This window comes from Nannospalax galili, unplaced genomic scaffold, assembly GCF_000622305.1.
Source record: "Nannospalax galili isolate Female #2095 unplaced genomic scaffold, S.galili_v1.0 scaffold11, whole genome shotgun sequence".
Lineage (NCBI taxonomy): Eukaryota > Metazoa > Chordata > Mammalia > Rodentia > Spalacidae > Nannospalax > Nannospalax galili.
In genome coordinates, this window is record NW_008330735.1 from 5,875,879 (window position 1) to 5,899,755 (window position 23,877).

The 23,877-nt window shown below is 36.2% G+C and overlaps 1 protein-coding gene across 1 annotated transcript in view; it reads right to left on the reverse strand.

Annotated features, from left to right (window-relative positions):
- The window catches only part of Ccdc73 (coiled-coil domain containing 73), a 180,938-nt gene that overhangs the window by 14,360 nt on the left and 142,701 nt on the right, over nucleotides 1-23,877 (reverse strand). Inside the window, exons 10-13 of the mRNA XM_008851776.3 lie at nucleotides 23,265-23,324; nucleotides 21,877-21,981; nucleotides 13,152-13,262; nucleotides 8,988-9,119 (exon numbers count right to left, since the gene is read on the reverse strand). Coding sequence (XP_008849998.1) covers nucleotides 8,988-9,119; nucleotides 13,152-13,262; nucleotides 21,877-21,981; nucleotides 23,265-23,324 — 408 coding nt within the window. The remainder of the gene's footprint in view (nucleotides 1-8,987; nucleotides 9,120-13,151; nucleotides 13,263-21,876; nucleotides 21,982-23,264; nucleotides 23,325-23,877) is intronic.

Consider the following 23,877-nt stretch of genomic DNA (forward strand, 5'->3'; position numbering starts at 1 on the left):
GCTGTTTTCTGTAACGTTTTATCACACAGTATTCACAACATCACTAAAATAGTTTTGTTTTTTTTTTTTCCTGAGACAGGGTCTTATATATCCTAGGCTGACCTTAAACTCTCTATAACCAAGTATGAGCTTGAACTTTTGATCTCCCAATGCTGGGATTACAGGTGTGCAGTCCATACCCAGTTTTGTGCAGTGCTTGGAACTGAACCCAGGGTCTTGTTCATGCTAAGCAAGTACTCTACTAAGCTACATCTCCAGCCCTAAAACAATGTTTCCAAAAGTAAACCTTCCTGGAGCAGCACTCAGGATGTGGCACTCCAGAGGCAGAGAAGAGCTGATCTCTGTGAGATGGAGTTGAGGCTGGTCTATATAATGAGTTCCCAGTCAACTGGGGCTATAGGGAGACACTGCCTCAAAAACCAAAACAAAACAACAAAAAGAAAAAGAAATCTGACCACTTTACTCTTCTGCTTAAAATCTCAAAGTAAAGAGCAAACACCTATGTGTGGACCGTTGAACAATTTTTAATTTTGCCATCTGCCTCTCTTTTCAAGTTCTTCTGTTATTAACTATATTGCCAACACTCTTGCAACCACACTAAACTGCTTCTAGGCCCCACATGGAACAATCTTTCACACTTCTGATTTTTTGCCTATAATATTCCACCAACTTGATACTATCTTTCCCTGAAAATTTCTTATTTTTGACAACTTAGAAACAATTCACTTAGGTGTGAGATCTGCTCTGAGCAGCTCCTCCTCAAGTTACTTATTTGTCCTTCCTTTGTGCTGTGGCATGTATTAATCATATTCACCTTTTGAAAAGATCAGACATATAGCATTGAAAACTCTTGCTTTAAATAGAACTGCAGAGCTCTTAAAAATAACAGACTTCTCTAGAACATTCAACATTAATTCTAGCAATGCTAAAGTAACTTGTCTTTTAAAAAATATTTTAATATTTTATTTATTATTATAATTTTATGTGTATGAGTGTATTGCCTGCATGTATGTGGGTGTACCCATGTCATGCCATACCGTGGAGGTTAGAAGAGGGCTTCGGATTCCCCTGGAACTGGAGTTAAGGACGGTTCGTGGCCGCCATGTGGGTGCTGGGAACTGAACCCAGGTCCTCTGCAAGAGCAGTCAGTGCTCTTAACTGCTAAGCCATTTCTCCAGCCCCAGTAACTGGTCTTTAAACTTGCCTTTTTACTGTAACTTACTAGAAAAGTGGATTAAATATATGAAAAAAATCTTTCAGACAATGGAAAATAGTGAAAAACTGTTCTTTGAGAAAACTGAGATGAACCCCACAATTACTCAAGCTTTCTTCCTATGGGAACAAAGAGTGACAGAAATGGTAAGTATGAGATTGCCTGTGAAAGACATTTGGTCTAATTGCTATTTGACAGTTAAGTGATTACTTAAAGTAAAATTTTTAAAAATAAGGCAAAATAATCATTATATAGTGAGGTTTATAGCTTATATGGTAGTAAATATGTGGTAACAGTAGCACAAAGGACAGGAAAGAGAAAATGACTGCATAGTAGTCCAAGCTTCTTAACAACAAAGCCTTTGTGAAATATTATTTGAAAGCATGTTATGACAAACTATGTTGAGAGGCCAAATCGAGGCTGATGTCTGTTTTTGTAAATATGATTTTATTGGTACATAACCATGTTCATTGTAAATTACTTAATGCTATTAAACTGTGCATATCAAATTTTATGCTATATACATTTTACCATAGCAATAAAATATATGTAATAGTTCTTTTTTTTAAAAAAAAAAAGACCTTTTTCATATTATTTAGCATAAAAAAGAAAATATGGGAGCCTGGCATGGTGGTGCATGTGTATAATTCCAATACTTAGGGAGGCAGAGGCTGGGGGGGGGGGGCAAGCTCAAATTCATCCTTGGCTACATAGCAAGTCCAAGGGCAGCCTCGGCTACATGTGACCCTAACTAAAAACAAAACTGAAGAAGGGAAGAATAGACAAAGGAAGGGAATGGATGAGAGAAAGAGAATGAGTATTCCCATTGAAGTTAAAAAATAAAATTATAATGCAAACATTAAGCATAAAAACATTAATCATGGAAAACATAGTAGCTAGCCAGGTATGGTGGCACATGCCTTTAACCCCAGCACTCAGGAGGCAGAGGCAGGCAGATCTCTGTAAGATTGAGGCCAGGCTGGTCTACACAGTTAGTTCCAATCCAGTTGGGGGCTACAGAAAGACCATGTCTTTAAATAATGATAATAATATTTTTTAAAAAGATCTCTGTGAGTTCAAGGCCAGCTTGGTCTACATAGTGAGTTCCAGGACAGCTGGGGCTACAGGGAGACCCTGCTTCAAAAAGACAAAAAAAAAAAAAAATGGAGTAGCTGGGCTGGAAAGATGGCTCAGCAATTAAGAACACTGTTCTTGCAGGAGACCTGGGTTCAAATCCCTGCACCCACATGGCAGCTAACAACTGTCTGTAACTCCAGTTCCTGGGGATCCGACAGCCTCTTCTGTCCCCCATGGGCATTGCATGACATGGGTGCACTCACCTACATGCAGGCAATGTACACATACACATAAAATAAAATAGTAAAATATTTTTAAAATAATAATCATAAATCAAATACCTACTAACAGAGGTAGAAGCAAAAACTGACAGAACTGAAAAGAGAAAAATAAATTCACAGTTAAAACTAAAGATAGAACAAGTACACAAAAAACTTGGGCAAGACTTGAACAGCACTATCAACCAACTTTAACTGACATTTATAAAATATTCAACAAACCAACAGCAGAATATATTCTTTTTATAGATACATGAAATACCAAGATAGCTAGCCAATATGCTTAATCAAAAACAAGTCTTAATGTATTTAAAATAATGAAAAATCTTATACAAAATTTCTCTTATCACAACCAAATTTAATTTGAAATCAATTATCAAAAGGCTTCGGGAAATTTCTCAAATATTTGGAGATTATATAACATGCTTCTAAAGGGTTATTCCCATATGTATGAGTCAAAGAATATCTCACAACAAAAATCATAAAATATTTTAAACTGCTGGGCATAGTGGCACACACCTGTAATCTCAGTATTCAGGAAATGGAGGCAGAAGGATAATAAGTTCAAGGCCAGACTGAGCTACACAGGGAAACCCTGTCAAAAAACAGTGATAAATTGAAAAATTTAAAAATAATAACAAGGACTGGGAATGTAACTCATTGCTGGAGCATTTGCCTAGCAAGTACAAGGCTCTGGAGTCAATCCACAGCACTGAAGGAGAGTGAAGATGTATATCCAAGTTTATAGGATATAGCTAAATGTACCAAGAGGAAAAATCACAGCTTTAAATGCTTATAATTAGAAAAGAAGACAAATAAATAATCTAAGTTGCAACCATAAGCAACTAGAACTCAATGAAATAGCAAGTGAACAAAATGAGTGGGAAATCAATAAAGCCTAGTTCCTTGACAATATCCATAAAACTTAAAAGCTCCTAACCAACTGGTCAAGAAAGAAGAGAAGACATAAATTGCCACTATCAAGAATGAAAATGGATTATTATAACACTACTGAAATCCAGATAATCATTAGGGTTTATTCTGAAAAAATACAGCCCAATAAACTTTTTTTTCAATCCAATAAACTTTTAAGATCTAGAAAAAGATGAACACATTTCTAGAAAAATATGATCTAACAAAATGGATCCAAAAAGATATAAGACATAAACAAGTTAATAATACAGTGAGATCTAAATAATAATTTAAAAGAGTCTATAATAACAAAATGCCCAAGGCCAGAAAGATTCACTGATGAATTTTATCAGCTGCTTAAAGCACACTGGTCAATGCTCCTCAAACTATTCATAAAACAGAGAGGGAAAAAATGCTTCCAAATTTATTCTACAAAGCCAGTGATGCTCTGACATAAAAACCAGATAAAGTACATAACAACAACAACAACAAAAACATGGACCAATATGGTTAATGAACACAAATGCAAAAATCCTAAATAAAATAACTGAAACTGAATTCAACAACACATTAAAAAGATCATACACTGGGGCTGGAGAGATGGCTCAGCACTTAAGAGCACTGGCTGCTTTTGCAGGGTTCCTGAGTTCAGTTCCCAGCACCCACATGACAGCTCACAACCATTTGTAACCCCAGTTCCAGGGGATATGATGCCCTCTTTGCTGCATTCCAGAGGTACAATAAACATAATCTAGCACATAAAAATAATCAAGAATTAAAAGTCATATGAACATCTAAATAAACGTAGAAAAAACTTGAGAAATTTAAACACCCTTTCATGAAAAAAAAAAAGACATGAAAGAAACTAGGTATATAGAAGTATTATACATGAACATAAGAAAGGCTGCATAGCCAACATACTGAATGGGGAAAAACTGAAAACATTTCCTCTAAAATCAGGAACAAGATGAGGGTGTCCACTCTCACCATTATTTTTTCATATACAGGTTCTCCCTGTAGCCCCAGCTGGCCTGGAATCAGGCTGGCCTTCCTCTCACAGAGATTGCTTACCTCTGGTTCCTGGGTGCTGGGATTAAAGGCATGTGCCACCATGGGTGGCTTGATCTCACCAATTTTATTCAATATGATACTTGAAATTTTAGCTAGAACAAAAGAAAGGGAGAGAGAAACTGGAAAGGAAAAAGTCAAATTCTCCCTGTTTATAGACGATATGATCCTATTCTTCAAAAAATACTAAAGACTCTCCCAGAATAATCTTAGATGCTCGTATCTTTAAGCAAGTCCAACAAAGGAGCAGGAAAAAATCAATTATAAAAGTAAGGAGCTTTTCTATATACTAAGAATGACCTCACTAAGAAATCAGGAAAATAATCCCATTCACAATGGCCTCAAGAAAAGAAAATACCCAAGAATAAATTTAACCATGGAGGTGAAAGACCCTTACAAATGGAAATTACAAAAAACTGAAGAAAGAAATTGAAGATGACATTGGGAGGTAGAAAGACCCCTCTTGTTCATGGATTAGCAGAATTAATATTGTTAAAATGCCTAAATTAGCTGGAGCAATCTACGAATTCAATGCAAGTCCTGTATCAGTAACATTCTTCACAGAACTAAAAATTGGACTAGAGATGATCATGATGGGTAAAAGAAACCAGATTCAGAAAGACAATTGTTTCTATCTAAAAATAAGACTCTAAAAATAAGACATGACAGTAGAGATTATTAGAGAAGAGGAAGGATACCAAGGGAAAGAGAAAGAAATGAAAGGGTGGACATGATCAAATTATGTTATATGCATGTATATATTGTATTCATGCTCAGATGCCGAGGAGCTCAGAAGGTGGGCGACTGTGACCAGTGATAGTCATGTATATAGAGATTAGAAATGCATGTGAAAACGTCTCAATGTCAATTGCTTTGGAATGAATTCTTCTGTATGAAAAAAAAAAGTTGTGCTGTAAAGTATTCCTTGAGAAATGTTTACAATTCTATGAGAATGTAAATAGTTTCACAGTAATTGTTTTTCAGTTAGAATATTCTAACTTAATTGCAGCGCAGTCTCTTTAATTTCTTGTTCATTAATTTTTAACTAACTTCATAAAAGAATAAGAATAAAAAAAAAACAAAAAACAAAAAAACAAAAAAAACTGAGATAATGAAGTCCATTACTTTTTATAATGAGTATGTGCTATTAATAAAAGAGAGGCAGCAACGGACATCCTATAGGACAATTTAACAATAAGGGAATATTATAGTAAGCTTGTTAATAAACTTGGAAACTTATGAAAAGGACAAACTCAAATTCAAAAGTTCCACAAACACTGTTGACGATCCCTAAAACCACCCTGAGGATTAATTAGTGGTTTCTCAGGACTCACAGGTTGGCATGGTCATACCCCAAACTAAAATTTATTACAATGAAAGAATACAAAGTGAAACAGGCAAAGGAAAAGTAAAATCTGGAGAAAACCAGGTAAAAGCTTCCATGAATCATCTAGTGAAGTTAAAAAGGGGATGGTAATTCATGCAGTACAGAATTGTGAAATGTGAATTGATAAGGAATTACCAGGAGAGCTCATTAGACAGTGTGTTAAGATATTTTGGAGAGGCTGGTTATGCAGCATTCTGTCTAGTATCTACTAAAACTTCAGTCTTCTAGACACAGAATAGTATCCAGAATAACCCATCCTTTTCACACCCATAGTTTGAGCACTAAGTCATTCTTATCAGTTAGAAGTGATGAAATCTCTTCCCCACATCAAGTTTCCAGGCATCAACCAAGTGCCAACCTTACAAGAAGGCCTTTCAAAGAACAGCATTCAAAGGCCTTCTATGGTAATTCTTTTCTTCACACTACAAGAAACTGAAAATCTGCAGAGGCCTACAAATAAATAGTGAATTTGTTATTAAAAATATTACCACAAAGAAAAGGCCCAAACAACTTTTTGGTGAACCTAACAATAAAGAAATAATACCAATTTGACAAACTGTGCTAGGAAATACAGGAAGGAGCATCACATTCCACATCAGTGTATAAGGTGATCAATATTACTCTTCATACAAAAATCAAGCAGAAAATACAAAGAAAAAACTAAAACAACCCAATAAAAAGATGGGCAATAGACCTAAACAGAGAGTTCTTAAAGGAAGAAATAAAAATGGCTAAGAAGCACCTTAAAAAGTGCTCTGAGTTTTGTTATTTCCTCTTGCCTACTAGGTTTGGGGTTGGTTTGTTCTTGCCTTTCCAGAGTCTTGAGTTGTACTGTCAACTCGTTTACATGTGCTCTTTCCGATTTTTTAATGTAGGCACTAAGAGCTATAAACTTCCCTCTTAGGACTGTTTTAAGGGTGCCCTGGAGGTTTTGTTGTGTTCTTGTTTTCATTTTGTTCCAGGAATACTTATTTCTTTCTTAATTTCTTCTTTGACCCATTCATGATTCAGGAGTGTTTTGCTTAATCTCCCCCTGAGTTTGTATATTTACTTCTTTTTCTGTTGATTATAAGCTTTATTGCTTCCAGGCCACTGAAGGCCTGCTCATGTGACCTGTGACAGCAGTGGCATGGAGCACAGGACCCACATCAGCTCAATTAAACAAGGGCCTAAAGGGGAGGCGAGAAATAGGTGGCATGTCAGCACTAGATTGAGAACTATTTAAGTCTGATTGCTGCCTGGTGAGGCAGAGTATGATTTACATATGACTACTGGATGGGCTGATCAGACTCCAATGGATGCATTTATACTGAAGGACAGTTGGGTACAAACACCTGAATGAACAGGACTCAACATGTATGGCAGAGTGCATAGGGTTCAGTGGGGAGATTGGGAGAGGCATGGATGGGGGAGGGGGTCTGGATTTGAATGGGAAATGCATGAAATTTTAAAAGCTCAATAAAAAGAAATCAAAACAAAAAAACAAAGTTTAAAACAAAAAAATAAATAATACTTTTAGAACAGTATTGCTCACCAATACTAAATTCTTAGTAAAGCCTTAGCAATTCAAATCCAACTACCTGTTAAAGAATGCATATGACAATCAGATACAGGATATTTTAACATTGGAAATCAATTAACTCATACTAATTTTTTTATAAATTTGATCACCTCATTAAAGATAGGAAAAAATTTTACAAATTTTGACACCCATTTATGATAAAAACTCAACAAACCACGAATAGAAGAAAACTGTCTCAGTTTGATAAAAATATAAGCAAGAAATAAGTATCTAAAATAATACAAAATGATGAAAGACTAAATAATGTACTTCTGAGAAGAGAAGCAAGGTCAGTATGAGCCCAGCTTTTGTTCAGCACTCTACAGAATGTCCTAACTAATGCAGTGAAGTTGAGAAAAAGAAACGTGTGTGCTGTGCTAACGCAGTGTGCTAACTTATGAAGACAGTGAATTAATTTGAAACAAAGTTAGTGTACAGCACTCAACTCTATGTATGTGAGCAATGAATAGTTGGAAAAATAAAACTTATTCGGGCGTGGTGGTGCACACCTGTAATCCCAGCACTTGGCAGAGGCAGGTGGATCTCTGCGAGATCGAAGCCAGCCTGGTCCACATAGTGAGTTCCAGGCTAGCTGAGGCTAGAGGGAGACCCTGCCTCAAAACAAAACAAAAAGGAAAAAAGAAGACAAAACTTTAAAACAGGGGTTTCAACAGTATGATTACATATGACTCTGTGTGTAGTTGAATGGCAGAGTACATACTTGGCATACATGAGGCGCTAGAATAAATGGAAGTGCCAGACAAAGCCTACAAGAAATGCAATGGGATCAAAACATGAAACATGCAGAAAGAAATCTTACCAAACAGTGGCAAAACTATACCAGGAAAGCTACAAAATATATTTGAGAGATCTTTCCTAAATATGCCTAAAAATGGAAAGCTATACCATGTTCAGGAACTGGAAAAATCAATATTGTTAAGACGTCAATTCTTCATAAGTTCATCTATGGACTGAACACATTCTTGATAAAAATCGCATGGAATGCTCTTTCAGTAATCAATAAACAAATGCTAAAAGTGATATGGAAATGTAAAGAATCTATTGTAGCAAAAAACAACTGAAGAAAACCGGAAGGACTTACGTTCGATCTGAAGATGTATTAACATTTTCACTAATAAAGACACTGTGCATTGACACCAAGTTAGATGTCTAATCAACTTAACATCAACACAATAAAAATTCCAGAAATAAATCCATATATATTTGAACAACTGATTTTCAAAGAAAGTATCAAGCTACAGTGCGAGTAAGAATAGGTTTTCAACAAATGTGTATCCTGGAACAACTGAAAATCCATACCCGAGTGATTTTGATCTTTATGTTATACTGTAAACAAAAGATAACAAAATATATAGACAACATGATTATACTCACTTTGAAATCTCAGCACCTTAAAATGGAAAAATGGAAAAAATTAATAGTAATGGTCCTAATTTAACAGTTTATACCAAAAGCATATTTAAATCTTACCTGAAACTTGTCTTCCTCAGATTTTTTCTGACTATATAATCTGTTGTAATGTTCTTGCAACTTCATATGAGTTTTTTTAAGTGATGATAACTCATTTTTAATCTCATTCATTTCTCCATTAAGTTCTTCAACCTAGTATAACATTTACTCAAATGAGCAAGCATCCAAATAGGCTTTATCTGAAAATATTGTTTTATAAAATAGCAAAAAGTAAAAGTAAAAACAAAATAACTACTCATATTAAGAAATAACATTTTTGAAATGGTGATGAGCACTTAAATATAACTGTACCTTCATACTCCATGAGATATCCCATGTCAATTTGGAAGTTACAAAAATTAAGTAATTTGACCAAGACTGTGGAGATAGAGTAGCAGTCAATACTGAAACCAAAATTAGATCAACGGCCTGTGCCCTTAAACACCTCTTTTTATAAATGAAATTATTTTTTACTTTTAGTTATAAAAATCCTATAAAGTTATACCTTCATTGTTTCCTTAGATTTTTATTGTTGCAATCTGGATGTCTAGATTTAAACTCAACTAGATGAAGAGTACAGAACACTTAGTGGCATAATAGAAAGTGGCACTTTGCTCTAGATTTATCACAACCCCCTTCCCAAGGTTCAGGGATCACTGTAGAAGAGGCAGTAGAAAGAGTTTAAGAGCTAGAGGTCAGGGAGGACCTGAGCAAAACTGTCTTCTGGACATGACAGAACCTCTGTACTCATGAGCTCACAGCACCTGTTTGCCTGCACAATATCTATACAGGATCAAAACCAGTCAGTATTCTAGCATTGAGTGGGAAGCAGTTCATGAGCTGAGGAGTTAAGGACAACTGATGGCTTCTGGGGGAGAGTCAGTTTTCTTTAAGGGTGTGGCCCCTGATAGGTTGACCACTCTCCAGTGGATGACCACACACCCAGGAGTAGATGGGCAGCACAAATTAAAGTCACTGGGTTATTAATTTTTTTTTAAATCAGGGTATGAAGTAAGCCAGGTGGCACACACTTTTATCCTAGCAGGAGGAGGCAAAGGCAGGTGAATCTCTGTGCAATGGGGGCCAGCCTGGTTTACATTTCAAATACCAGATCAGCTGGGGCTACAGAGGGACCCTGTCTCAAAAAAACAATAAAAAATGTGGCACTTTAGCCTCATACTTACATCTAGAAATAGATTTCTACATCACAGAAACAAGACAAGGTAAGTTCTGCTGAACAGAAAATTACCCTTCTTCATAGAAGAATACATTCAGTTGTCTCTTAAAATTGTAAACATCCATCATAAATGTCACAAATGTGTATAATATACTTTATAAAGACAAGCAGGTGTGAACTAATGTTTTCTCTTCATCTATTTTAGCCATCTCTTAATCTATTTCTACAGGATGCATCTTTTCCAAGACTAAACCCCCATGTGCTTCTTACTTCCTTTCCTGTCTCCCTTAGTTCTGGTTCTGACTCTTTTCCTAATTTCACTCTCTCATAATATCCCAGCACTTCCTCCCAGTCCATAGATATCCTTTATTCACATTAACTTTCCTCTTTTATCCACTTAGCATCTCTTTTTCCTCTCTCTTTCCCTCCTCCCCTCTCCTTAAATAATCCATTTGCTTCTTTCATACTCTAAGTCTCCATTCTTCCCAACAACCTGGCTTGTGCCATCATTGTTTTATTAACTATTTTCTTAAATAGTACCCATATATTGAAAAATAATTTTTACACATCTCATACAATTTAAAATCTCTGTAGCGTTTATGTTGACAACTATTGTTTTGTTGTTGTTGTTGTTGTTGTTGTTGTTTGTTTTGGTTGTTTTTGAGACAGGGTCTCATGTAGCCCAGGTTGACCTTGAACTAGAAATGTAGCCAAGGATGGATGACCTTGGATCTCTGAATCTAATTGCCTCCATGTCCTCAGTTCTGGGCTTGAACCATCACCTCTGGTTTTATGCGGTGCTGGTGACTAAACCCATAAATTGTACACTCTAGCAAGCACCCTATCGTAAACTGAGCTACCCCGGCTATATTACTAAACATCCTCTTTTGACTTCCAACTCTATCCTCCTGCCTTTCCCACTATTCCTATGGCGTCCTCCTCTCCTGGCACACACACACCCAACTCAAGTGTTGCCATTCCCAAGGTTCTTAGCAATCTTCTCTTCAAGCTTTCCACTCCTATATACTCTTATTTAACATACAACTTCAAATTTCACTTTTCTACTAGTAAATCTTAAATCTATGTTTCCTCCCCAGCTTCTCCCCTAAGAGCTTATCTCAACCTGTTTTCTGTATTCTGCATGCCCTATTTCCTACTCAAAGCAGGCCATTCATCAATTTTGAAAACACAGTGTTATGCCTCCATGGCTTTTCCTATTTTTAAAAAATGGATTGCCAGCAGTATGGAATAGGAATGGTAAAGACTAGGGACCTTCTGTTTGGTGAAATCCTACTCAAATTTCAAGGCTAAACTTGTATCATCTTTTTTCTAAAATTCTATGTTTGGTTTTCATAGTACTTTGTCAATAATACTGAAATTCATATTTTACTGCTGTAGTCAATTCTATATTCACTGACCCTTTCAGTGTGTGAGCTCTTTGCATTCTTCGTACTTAATAGGCATCTTTAAAAATCCACTGCCAGGCACAAGCCTGTAATCCCAGTTCTTGGAGGCTGAAGCAGGAAGACCACAAGATTGAGGTTAGCCTATGAAATACAGCAAACTGGAGGCCAGGGTGGATACACAGCAAGATCATGCCTCAAAAATATTTTTTAAAAAACTATCCACTGCCTAGAGTAGTGCTTAACACATACACTATGCTCAATCAGTGTTGTGATTATTTCTTTTGTAATTTGATTTTCCTTAAATAATTTCTGATCATCCTCATTTACTGTCTTTTCATTGAGATATATCCATAGCTACTGATTATATAATTAATCAAATTTAAACCCTATCCTTGAAACTATCTTTTGAATTTTAAATATATTATGTAATTATAAGCACATGTTAATACTATTTCCCTTTCAGAGTATTTTTAAGTGATAAAGTATAAACTGCAGTTTATATGATACTAACATTCTGTTTCTTTGTTTTTTTGAGACAGGATCTCCCAGTAGCCCCAGCTGGCCTGGAACTCACTATGTGGACCAGGTTGGCCCCAATCCTCAGTCTCACAGAGATCCACCTGCCTCTGCCTCCTGAGTGCTGGCACTAAAGGTGTACACCACCACACCCCACCCCTAACTTATTTGAGGGCTGGAGAGATGATGTAGCTGTTAAGAGCACTGGCTGTTTTTGCAGAGCACCTGGGTTCACTTCCCAGCACCCACACAGCAGCTAACAACCATCTATAACTCCAGTTCCACAGGATCAGACACCTTCTTCTGGACTCTACAGGCATTGCAATGACGTGGGTGAACTCACATACATGTAGGCAAAACACTCATACACATCACATAAAATAAAATGAATCAAAAAATTTAAGAGTGGTTAAAGCCAGAGTTTTGCATAGTCTAGATTCAGACAACTATATTATTTTTAAAAGAATTGAAAAGGTAATGAAAATAGATATTAAGATAGAATAATCAATTTTGCGATCAGTCTTGAAAATGAATTTTTACGTTTTGCAACTTGAATTTACATTATTTTATACTACTGTTTTATCTACTTAATCGAAATTAACATTTAGTGTAAAATAAACAAATGTGGCTGAAAGAAGTGCCTATGTTTACAACATACCATCTCATAATAAAATGTTAGTCTGCAGAATTCAACCATTGCATCTGTGTTCTACACATGGCTCTGACACATCTCAACAATACTACTGAGGAAAGCAAATGGATCATCTAACAATGGTGCACAGAATTCTAATTCAATAGAATACACTGAGGAAACCATTTTGTAAAAAATTACATTAATTCTTCTTTGTCACATATTAAAAGCCATTCAATACATTCATATATGCCTTATATATGTACATAAACATATTTACATATTGCCTTCCATATATGACATTACAGAGAATTTTATTAAATTTAGCTTTAAAAACACTCACTTCTTTGGAATTAAAAGTGCAAAGAAAAAATGTGATTTTCTTATACCATTTTATAATATATTCATAGCATCTAATAGTAATTTTTAAATATCTATATGTGAAATAAACCTACATGTCTCTTCCAAGTTCCTAGTGCTTTCTTATGCTCATTTTGAAGATTAAGGAACTTTTCTTCATTTTCTTTTATCTTCTCCCTTTGTAGCTCATTATCTCTTTCAAGGGTCTGCAATAAAATTAATTATCCAAAAAATAATCAATACCACATTAATGAATTTTGATGTGTTTTATGTTGCTCAGACCTTTGCTTTGAACAAGCTGAAAATGCCATGCAGATCTGCGATAATGTGCTACCTCAACAATAATTTTCATAAATTAATAGAAAGGTGCTTATAGTTTAGCTAACAGAAAATAGGGGGAGGCTATGATAAAGAAATGGCTATAAAAGGGTATAAAAACATTGCCATTATTCAGTTTCACTGCATAAGTTTTAATGTACTGATAAAGTAATATAAAGTCCAGGACTGAAAAGCATGAAATGTAGCACAATCCAGCCCGACCTATGAAAGATTTTAACTACCATAGGACATTTTTTATGTTTATTTTAGAAATTAACTAGCTAGAAAAATCTAAAGTATAATTTTAATTTTCAATTAATACTTTTATCATAATTTTACTATTTGCCAAATTAGCTTAATTACTTTATTGGATTAATGTAATAGAATCACTACCACTCTATCCCACTCCACCCCCATAAAACACTAAAAAATTACTAGCAAGCATTTCCTAAGACTAAGACTTTGGAGCTATGAAACTAGTATCACTAATTTATTAGATATTTTGTTGTCTGCTTGTAATTCTGAAAAATAGTATCTACATGTCTAATACATCTAAAATTTTAGGTTTATTTATTTATTATTAAAGCTATGTACACTCAGGCAAAAATTTCAAGCCACACAAAATAATATGAAAAGAAAAGGTGAAAGTATACACTATCACTTTTTTTCTTCAAAAGCAGTGACTTTAGAAGTTTGTATAATTACAGAGATTACCTATAAGCAAAAAAGCATATAAAGTATATCTTTTACATATAGATGAGAACATTATCATACACATTCGCTCTTTTATAATCTTCTTTTAAAGAAAAGATAATATCTCTTGCTTACTTTCCATAGTACTAAATATAAATTAATCTCATTTTAAAGGCTTAAGAACATTCTATTTAAAGAGTTCTCAATCATATCTAGAATAGCAATATTTAAATATGTAACTGTGAAATTATACCAACAAGTCTAATAAAAGTGTATTTTGTAACTTGTAATATGAGTATTCTCTACTGTCTTAGGAGCTATGCACTTTGAAAGTACCCAAATAAATATCTATTTTAATTGCTTCGGTTTCAGGAGAATGTAAACATTCTTACACAATACATATTTCCTGTATTTATAGTTCCATATAATAAGTGGACAGTTTCTAAATAGCTACAGTGATATATATTAATAGATTTGTTAGTATTTTAACATTCTAACAAATCTTTTGCAGTATCCCTTTATATGGACAACATATGCTATTTTATTTTTTATTTTTATGGTTTGTTTGTTTGTTTGAGATAGGGTCTCTCTGTAGCCCTGTCTGGAACTCATTATGCAGACCAGGCTGACCTGGATCTCAGAAAGGTCACCTGTCTCTGTCTCCTGCATGTTGGGATTAAAGGTATGCACCACCATACCCAGCTAACACACTCTAGGAGATAGATTAATGTTTAGGAAAGAGATAGAACACATCACAGTCTCTATTCTACTAACGTAAATGATCAACAGTATTATGTTCTTAACATACTGTAGTAGATATATCAATCATTTCCTGTTCTGACCCATACCCCATTGGAAATAGATTGCCTCCTTCAGGTCTTCCCTGTTTCAGTTTTTGGAGACATTCCATCCTTCCATACAACTACTCTTCTCATTTGGCTGCACAAATCAAGTTATCAATGAGGACTGCGTTCTTTTCTGCAGTCTCCCATTTCCTAGATCCTTTAGTTTCCTCTTTCTTGCTTTACTTCCTTTTCTTGACAGATCATACTGTTACTTCCTGATAAAGCACGCATAGATGGTAAATATTTCTGAGGCCCTGCATGTGTACTGATGAATGGCAATTCAATTAGCTGAGTACAGCACAACTCCGCTTTGGAGATCAGTATCTTCCCAACCTCTGCAGATATAATCCTATTTTCTTCTACCCTCCAGTGTTGCCACTGAGAAGTCTCAGGCCAATGTTTTGTCATTCTCATTCTATGTCATACTTTCCTACAGAGTTTTAGAATCATATTTAATGTAAAAATTTACAATAATATACATTGATATTGGGCAAAACAAACTCATATCCCTCAGGCCTGTGGAATGTTTTTGTATTTTCTTTGATCATTCTTTCTCCCTCCATTTTCTCTGTTCTCACTCGCTCTCTCTCTGAAAATTACCAGATTCCTTGAACTGGCTTCCTGAATTCTCCTTCTCTTGTTTTCCATCTTCTTGCTTTGTGTGTGTGTGTGTGTGTGTGTGTGTGTGTGTGTGTGTGCGTGCGTGTGCAGGTGCACATCTGTGTGCATGTGTGGGAAGCCAGATAATGCTCCTCGGGAGCTATCCAGCTTGTTTTTTTTTTTTTTTTTTTTTTTTTTTTTTTTTTTTTTTTTTTTTGAGATGGCATCTCTCACTGAACTGGAGTTTGCCAACTGGGTAGAGTGGCTGGCTAGGCAGTTCCAGGGATCTGCCCATCTCTACCTCCCCAGCACTGGGAAGCACATACTGCCACACCTGGCCTTTTATGTGGGTACTGGGGATCAAACTCAGGTCCTCATGCTTGTATGGCAAGCACTTTACCAACTGAGCTACCTCTGCAGTCTCATCTTTTTTGTCTTTTTATTCTACTTTCTAAAAGACTATCTAGGGGCTGGAGAGATGGCTCAGCAGTTAAGAGCACTGACTGCTCTTGCAGAGGAGCTGGGTTCAATTCCCAGCACCCACATGGTGACTATGAACCGTCCTTAACTCCAGTTCCAAGGGAATCCAAAGCCCTCTTCTGATCTCTGCAGCATTGCATGACACAGGTGCACTCATATACATGCAGGCAGTACACTCTTACACATAAAATAAAAATAAACAAAATATTTTTTAAAAAGACTATCTAAACATTATCTTCCAAACTTTCCTTTACACTTTTTATGTTTAATGTGTTCTGTATTACTTTATGTATTGTGGATTAATATGTATATTTCTCTTAAGTATTCTTAGTCTTAGATGGTTTGTTAATTACTGTCTTCTGTCTGGTTTTTATATGGGAGACTTTCTTCAAATGTCCAGTGATCCTTAACAATCTGTTCATATTTAAGAATGAAGTATTAAAGAGCTGGTCAAAATTTTTGCCAAATGCTAGATTTCACTGTAGGAAAACCTGGCTGAGCTATTTTACTTGGAGCGCATATCTCAAGCAACTATGGTCTTTCCTCTTGGGCAGTGTTCTAGCTTGTTTCTCTATTGCTGTGACAAAACACTCTGACCACTACCACCCTGGAGAGGAGAGGGTATATTCAACTTACATCTCCCGGGTCATGGTTCATCAGGGAGCCCAAGGTAGAAACTCAGGGCAGGAACCTGGAGGCAGGAGCTGGAGCACAGGCCATGGAGGAACTGCTTACTGGCTTGCTCTCCTGGCCCCTGCTCAGATTGCTTTCTTATGCAACACAGGCCCACCTGCCCAGGAGTGGCACCACCCACAGTGGGCTGGGCCCTCTGACATCACTCAACAGTCAAGAAGATGCCCCACAGACATGGCCACAGGCCAGTCCAATGAAGGCAATTCCCCAATTGAGGCTCCCTCAACCCAGGTGTGTCAAGTTGACACTAAAGCTATCCAGCACAGGCAGGTTAGTTTCCCCAGAAAGGAATCTTCTATTCTCTTTCCTGGGAATCAGTATAGCTGTCCTTTAACTGGAGAAACTATACTGGGGGGAGGGGGCTCATACAATGTTTAGACTTTTGACCCAATTTTCAATATATTTCCAGTAGTGCACTAATAAAAAGCAGAGAGGGAGGAAAGGAAGAAAGGATGGAAGAAAGGAAGGAGGAAAGGAGAAAGGGAGGAAGGGAGGGAGAGAAGAAAGGAGAGAGGGAGGGAGAGGGGGAATGAAAGACAAAAGAAGGCAGGAAAGAAGAGAGAGGGAGAAATACTGAGATTAATTTGCAGTTTTTGCCATTTCTAGTGAATGATTAACTTCAGACCACTACTGTTTTAACAACCAGTTCTCAAACTACAAGCTAGCTCTAGCATACTACTAGATTCTTCTCACCCTCAACTATCTCTCAAATTCCAAGCATAAACCCTCAATCTTCTTCCAAATCAGACAGAAGAGGTGCCTGTGGGGTGGGGGTGGGGAGGAATCTGGGTTTGCAATGGCTTCTTACATAGATCTAGTCTGAATCTTTCAGCTGCATACCCCAATTCAAGAGGCACATGGTATTACATTCATGATCTGGGTTTTGTTTTGTTTCCTTGGTGGTGCTGGAGATCGAATCCAGTGTCTCACAAATGCTGGGCAAGAATGCTACCACTCAACCACATTTTGGGCCCCATTTCTGCACCTTTGAATTGGGCTTTTATTTGCTAAATGAATTGCCAATTGTCCACCTGGTTCTCACTTTTAAAACTTAAATTTTGCTATTTCTTCCCCCATTTCCAAGTCCTTATGGATATGTTCTCGTTTTAGAGCAGTTTCAGAAGGAGGTAGAAATGAATGTGGATTCAGTTCAATATGTTTAGCCAGAAACCCTAACCAAGTAATCTCTGAGTCTACATTCATTCTCTGTACATCATTCATTATATTTAATAAAGGGTAACAAGGCCTTACTTGTGCTTGACACTCTCTTATGTTCCTTCAGTAGCAATGCTGCTGTTTTTGTAAAGTTTATTCTATCAGGAAACCATTTACTGTTATTTCCAACTGAATTACCAAATCTGAAAACTATCTTTGGGGCAAAAAGGATTACCATCAGAGGTCAAAATGAAACCATTTGCTAAATGCTTTAATCTTGAAAAAACTAGTAAATTGGCCTAGTTAATACATTAATAATACAGTAGCTACAGGAATAAAATATGAAAATTATTCAACATCATGGCTATAGGAACATAGCTATACTTATAACTAGAATTTAGGTCTCTATGATCTTTCTAAAATTTACTGCTAAAAAAGTAAGACAGATGACAGTATAATTGCAGAGCAATGAAAAACAGTTGGCCATTATCAGAGTAATGATCCTTTTTAGTACAGGTGGAATTAGAATGCTCCTCAAGAAAACACTTGTCATGTCTATGCGGCATTATCCCTAGCAATCTTTCAACATTAATATTTTGTTATGCTATATATCAGTGGTTCTCAGACATCACTCTATAGCTAAGTACTGATCCATGACAAAGTTCCACTAGTCAATGGCAAAAATGTCATTACATGACTTTTCTTATAATGAACTATCCTTTACTCTGAGATTATGTTTTGATATACTTTTATGTTAAAAAGTTCTGTTTTATTAAATGACAATGGTGATGGGTGGTAATGTTTGGACTTTTAGTGTCCTTACTTGACAATACTTTAAAAAACTTACTCTGAAATCTAGCTTTTCTATATTGTATCAAGAGATAATTAATTACCTGATTTATAAAGAAAAGGTATTTGAATATCTATCATATTGGCAGATCCCATGGTAGTACTTATAGACATGGTTAGTAGTACCTCAGAGCAAAACATAACTATATACTGATGACCACTGCAGACACCACAGAATCCAACAATGCATAAATGTTGGACTTGGAAGTTGCAAAAGGCAAGTTGAGAGTTGGGGTTTTAGTACAACTTATCTAATAAACTTAACAGCTTTCATACATCTAGGAAAAATATGTTAAGCACTTAATATCCTAGAAATAGTGCTAGATTAGAACCAAGGCAAAGATATAAGGCTTTTGCCACAATTTATAAGGCCCTACAACAATGCTTACATTTTCTGGGTCTCTATTCATCATGAACTAAATTAATGAACCTTTACTATTTTGTTCACCCCCAAAACTATGTTTCAACTCCTTTACATTGATTACAGGATGCTCTTGATAACAGCTACTCATAATGAATCTGGGCAGACATGGTTGTGCATGCATGTAATTCTAACACTCTACAGGCCGAGGCAGGCTTAGGCTACAAAGTGAAACCATGTTTCCACAAAATATTTTGGGTATATCATGTACCTCTTGAAAGAAGGTTAAATATATTAGAGATTAGAGAAGTAGTCCTAGTTACCTAAATATATAGTGGGGAAGGGGAGTATGAAGAGGCTCTTGCTTGTAACTGGACTTTCAGAGACTTTATACTAGTCTTTTACTAGAACAAATGAAGAGATTAAGGGGAGCAAGTGGCTTGAGTCTAGCAATCCACCTCTCTCTCCCTCTCTACCTTTGGTAGTTTAACTCCTACAATACTGAAGGCAGGAAGAAGATTTTATACAACAAGACAGGACATCAACCAATGATGAGGAGGTAATTGCATTGCTCAGCTTAAATTTGGTTCCATTCAATGACTATGAACTAGTATAATTTGTGTGGCCTGGTAAAAAGTGAAATAGGCAGAAGAAAACTTCTACTAAAGGTATTAAAATATCTAATTTTTCTTTGTCTTTGTGTTTCTGCTGTTCTGTGTCATACAACATCTTTTAAGGGCATGGTTCACCGGACAGGAAAAAAACTCACAGAAGAAATGCAGTCCCTCACAGGTGCCTAAGGGCCTCATGACAACTTGGTATGAGATCCACGAGCTACCATGTTCCCCCTTTTCTTGCCAGCTGATTCACCCATATACCCATTCTAGCTAAAATATGTAGACCAATTTTTCCTCCCTTTGGGCCCTCCACCGGAACCCAAGGCAGATGAGTGACTGCTGAGAGAATGCATTGCTAGGGAGGGATGCACTCAGTACTGGACTTGGGACTCACCCTGTCCAAGCTAAGATGCTACCAACCTGGAATAAGGAACGTTGTTGTCCTGCCTCCCCCCAAAATGCTGCAAAGTACATGTACCCAACCCAAATCTCCCCTGCCTGTACCTAGACACTCACCAAGAAGTTAATGTCAAAACATAACACGGGCCTTTCCATGCAAATGTGACCCTGTTAACCTGCAGCACTGACAGAAAAGGAGGAGGGAGAAGATCAGGCAAGGACCAGGGTATCAGAAGGTAGAAGAGCTAATAACCAAGAACCAAGACTGGGAGGCAATAGAAAAAGAAAATGCCTGATGAGGCTGGAAGCCTCTAGCACATGCTTCAGTGTTCCATCAGACTTAATACACAAAACATAAATTCAAAAAAAATAAAAATTCATTAAAAACTTCAAGAAAATGAGTCAAAAATTAAACTGATGGAAGGCACTTCTCAGTGTTGTCCCTATGCAATCACTCTAATTACTTTCTTCTTTAATTTTCAAAAATATTTTATTTTTATTTTACATGCATGAGTGTTGTGCTTGCATGTATGTAAGGGCATCATTTGCATGTCTGGTATCCATGGAAGCCAGAAGAGGGTATTGGAACCTGTGAGACTACAGTTAAGGGCTGGTGTTAGTCACACATGGGGTGCTGGGATCTGAACCCTGATACTCTGGAAGAGCAATAAGTGCTCTTAATCACTAAGTCATCTCTCCAGCCCCTCTACTTACTTTCTTATGAAGTTTGCCCTAGCTTCTACTGATGATGATCCCTACATGGGAGATGGCTATAGGTTTCATGGGAAATATTTCAAGTTACTTTATTTCCTTTGCTACCCAAAGAACCCCTACAGAAAGGTCACCCCATCTGAATATGCCCCAGTTCCTTGTGAGATGGATCAGATGGCCATCCCATCACTTGGCCAAGTTGCACCCAGTGAAGTTCCTGCCCCTCCACTCACCCCCATGTTCCTTCATGTGGAATTCAGAACCAACGAGACAGCATAACACATCAAGCCTCTCAGACACAGATTATTCCCAAAATTTTCAAACCCTGAAACTTCTAGATCAGATATGGGCATCACCCTTTATGTTCTTAATAAATTTCCAAACTTCATGACACATATGCCATGCTCCTACACATGAATTTACTGCACTTTACTCTATGGACAACACCAGAGAGAACCTTCTGTTAGCTACCGTATCTCAAGCCTCCATCCAATAAACAAGGTTGCAGCTTTCCCTTCTTGTACCTGAGTCTTTACAATGGATTTTTTCTTGTAGATTCCCTCATTTAGCTTGATCTTCCCCAACTAGGGAGGTAAGAGAAAAGCCACTCTTTTCAAATTGTGAACTCCAACATATTAACAAGAATAATTTTTCCTCTTTCCCAATCATTTCCTACATACACTGTGAAGAGGATGTTAGAATGTTGCTGTTAACAGTGCTAGTTCTGTCATATTCCTGTGATGAGAGATATGCCCCAAGGTTCTAAGAACTGGTTCTTTTAAAATGTGGTGGACACCTTTTCCCTTTCATCTTAAGCTTTGAACCTTGGCTATAATTCTAAGATAAAGAAAAATTCCACTTATCTCATTACAAAATGAAGTCAGATGCTCAATAAAATTTAACATTGAACTAGTTACTTTAGCTACTTACATTCTTAAAACAGCATATTTCATTGCTTTAACACCAATGTTGAAAACTGGTGAAAGAATCTAGTATCTGACCCTTAGAACTCAAAATGATCTTGATAAAACATGACACATAAGTGCAACTAAACAGAAGCTCATTAAATTGAAATATACTGAAATAATATATATATAACCTGATTGTTTTCTCTTAACATCTTCAATTCTGCATTAATTTCAGTATTAGCTTGAGTTTGTTCCTGAAGTAATTGCTGCATATGTTGAAAAGAAATGAGGATATCCTTCAAAAACAAAAAATGATATACCATGTTTCTGAGTTCATTTTTCAAATACAATTTCTAATTTTAGCTTTATGGGCTACTTTTAGTTCTTTATATTAAAATAATAGTATTTCTATAATTTATTATAGAAATAATTTCTATTACATAAATTTCTACAAAGTACTATTTCCAAAAATGTCCATCATTAAATTTTTGTAATGAGCCATAGATTCTAGGAACAATGTGAAGAATTCAAAACTGAAATAAACTTGTTGGCTTACTCATCCACAAATAGGAAATATTATCTCTATGAAAATGTCACATGAGCTATAAAATGCCATCATAGACTAAGATGTCACAAATCAAATGGAGGAAGAACAAGAGATAAATGAAAAGGACTAATCTCAAATCTATCTTTAAATAGAAAAATAGATTCAGATAGATTCAAACGAGGGACTGTCCAAAAAAACATGCACGGTATATAAATACATTTTCAGTAATTATCTGACGAGGTAGCTATGGTCTAAACAAAGAAAAAAGACTTTTAAAAATGGAAATGCATGCTGGGTGTGATGGCATACACCTTTGATCCCAGTACTTGGGAGGCAGAGGCAGGTGGATCTCTATGAGATCAAGGCCAGCCTGATCTACATAACGAGTTCCAGGCTGACTAGGGCTACAGGGAGACCCCATCTTAAAAAGCAAACAAAAAGTGAATATAGCCAGATGTGATAGCTTGCGCCTGTAAGCCCAACACTTGGGAGACTGTACCCATGAGTGTTGGCCAGCATGAGTTATGTAGTAGGTTCCAGACCAGCCTGTGCTAAGAGTGAGACACTAACACAAAAACTGAGGCTGGAGAAATGGCTCAGCAGTTAACATCACTTGCTATATAATCATGAGGATCAGAGTTTGGATTTCAACATCCCATTGTAAGGCAGGCATGCTACAAACATCTATAACTCCAGATCCAAGGGCTCTGAAGCCTTCTTCTGGCCTCTATATGTACAGATACACACACCTGCATACACACATGTGTATACACTCACGTAGACAAACATACACAAAAATACATTTTTTTAAAAAATCTCAAAACTAAAACAAAAAAATTTATAAAATAAAACCAGGAGTATATATTTGACTGGTTAAAAACATAAGCATATCTCCATTCAACACACATTAACGGAATGCCTAACTCTATGCTAAACACTGACCTAGATAAACATGGTTCCTTGTCTAGTTCCTACACTATAAATGGATTTTAAAATACTTACTAACTTCCAAAATATCTGATGATTGCTTACCTGTTTTCCTTCTTGAAGATAGGTAATCTCTTCATTAATCTTCTTATTTAATTCCAATTCCTTCAAAATTGAACAATTTTTAAATTATAACATAAAATTCAGTAAATTTTATATTCAACACAGTATCCATGTCCATGTTGAAACTGGCTCCACTGAATTGGAGAAAATACTAGAACCCAATGTAGGCTAGTTCAAAAATAGATATTAAAATTACAAATTTTAGGGCTGGAGAGATGGATCAGTGGTTAAAAGCAATGACTGCTCTTGCAGAGGACCGGGTTCAATTCCCAGCACCCACATGATGGCTACGAACCGTCCTTAACTCCAGTTCCAGGGGAATCCAAAACTCTCTTCTGACCTCTGCAGCACTGCATGACACAGGTGCACTCACATACATGCAGCCAATACACTCATACACATGAAATGAAAATAATAAAGTATTTTAAAATTACAAAATTTCTTATCTCCAAAATTTAAAAACATCATTATTCCACAAGATTACCTAAGACCATATTTAAGTAGAAATAAAATATTATAGCCAATTTTGCTGTTCTAAGATCTTCCTAATGGCAAGAAAGTTCTAATAATTTCAAAAACAAATTCATATCTAAAT